Source organism: Apaloderma vittatum, unplaced genomic scaffold (genome assembly GCF_000703405.1).
Source record: "Apaloderma vittatum isolate BGI_N311 unplaced genomic scaffold, ASM70340v1 C11961368, whole genome shotgun sequence".
In the NCBI taxonomy this organism is placed as follows: Eukaryota; Metazoa; Chordata; class Aves; order Trogoniformes; family Trogonidae; genus Apaloderma; species Apaloderma vittatum.
Genome location: NW_009746678.1, coordinates 1 through 1,673, shown reverse-complemented (window position 1 = coordinate 1,673; position 1,673 = coordinate 1). Strand labels below are relative to the sequence as shown.

At 36.5% G+C, this 1,673-nt stretch overlaps 1 protein-coding gene across 1 annotated transcript; it reads right to left on the bottom strand.

The window, feature by feature from the left end:
• Window positions 1-18: 18 nt before the first annotated feature.
• Window positions 19-1,230, bottom strand: LOC104279989 (KRR1 small subunit processome component homolog; the record flags this gene model as incomplete). The annotated part of the gene is made up of 4 exons (XM_009877481.1): window positions 19-112; window positions 236-313; window positions 501-671; window positions 1,174-1,230. Coding segments are annotated over 4 exons (400 nt in total), but the record flags the coding sequence as incomplete, so codon positions are not given.
• Window positions 1,231-1,673: the final 443 nt, after the last annotated feature.

Below are 1,673 nucleotides of genomic sequence, written 5' to 3'. Positions count from 1 at the left end.
AAAAAAAAAAAAAGTTACCTTTCTTTGTTTTCAGAACTGGCTTTTCCTTTGGTGGGATAAAAGCTTTATTTCTTTCTTCTTGTCTTTTCTTGACTGCATCTGCTTGCTTTGCCTAAAGTTACCAATAAAAAGGACTAGTATCAGTAAAGCAGGGCAAAAGGTACAAAACTCAAAAATTCCAAGTCAGCAAATACTTTTTAAGTGTAAACTGCATAGTGGGTTAGAACAACTTTACCTTTATCTCTTCCATTCGCTTCCGTTTTTTCTGTCTTTCTTTCAAGAAGTATTCACCACTTGCTAATTCTTTATCAACCTGCATTAGACAAGTACCGAGAAGCCTTAGATAATTACTCATTGTAAGCCAGGTGTACAGCATCAGGAATGCAGAACTTGACAGAAAAATATAAGCTTAATCCCTCTATCTCCCAGCCTCTTGTTAGCAACAGCAAGATTTGTAGTTGTGCTATATTCCTGCAAAACCACATAAAGTTTCAGCTGACCTGGCTTTCTGGCTGTGGAGGCGGGAACGGCGTGTACTCCTTCTTAGTATTTTTCTTCTTTGGCTCCTTGCGTTTTTTCAAGTTCTTCCGCTTGAACTTAGGCAAAAATCTTTCCCAACTTTGTGACCTCAGTTCAGGATCTTTTGACAATTCCCTTTTGATCATCAAAGTCTTCAGTAGGTTTAGGATGTCACAAAGAAGTCGTTAAAAAAATAGTATTACAGTAGTAGCCAAGAGCTCCAAACTACAAGTTTCACTAAAATTTCTTAAAGTGAATATGCTACATCCAAGACTTTCATTTCTCATCCAGGTAAGAGCAGAGGTGTTTAATTATGAAAAGCAGAACCAGAAAGAAATTTTGTCTCAAAACAGGGACAAAATGCACTGGAGAAGATGCTCCAGTTCAAATGAGCAAGTATCAAGCAAACAATCACAGGAAGGAAAGTTTGTACACATTCTTCCTTCGATGTTTTCTCAGATACTATTAATGATATTATGGCAATATATCATGGTACAAGGGAGGATATCAAAGCAAGGGTCTTTTAAAGCAGCACACTACAGAAATTCTCAGAACTTGATTACCACACAGAAAGACGTAATTTATCAAAATACAACTCTCTGGTAAGAAATAGTACTTTCTTGTAAAGAAAGATGCACTGTGGACCACGCTAACCTTAATGTTGTATATGGGATGTATATTCTTCATTGTGTCCAGAACAACTTTTCTAACCTGCATTTAATAAAAAAAGAACAGAAAACTCAGCAGGTATTTCGCATTCTAATCAATAAAAATACCAGGTATACTATCTTGCTTCCACTCCCCATCCTTGCCTCCCCAAAGTAGGCAGATTTAAAAAGCTCACACACATGGTTAGCTGGAAGGCACAGAACTTCAGAAACGCCAATAATACTGTCACATTTCTAATAACTCCAGCACGCCCCGCAAACATTACTTTCATGTTACCATGGATTTTATGGTGTCATTAAAACCTTGCTTTTGAACACTCTTCTCCTACACAGTTGCGAAAAATGTATTAGATATTCCTTAAGGAAAATATATGATTAAATCAGCAGTATTTTCACTCTCACCTCTTATTCATTACTACAAACATTCTTGCTAAAAACCAACAGCCCTTCTCAAATACTTTTATTTCCAAGACAGAAAGATTTCAG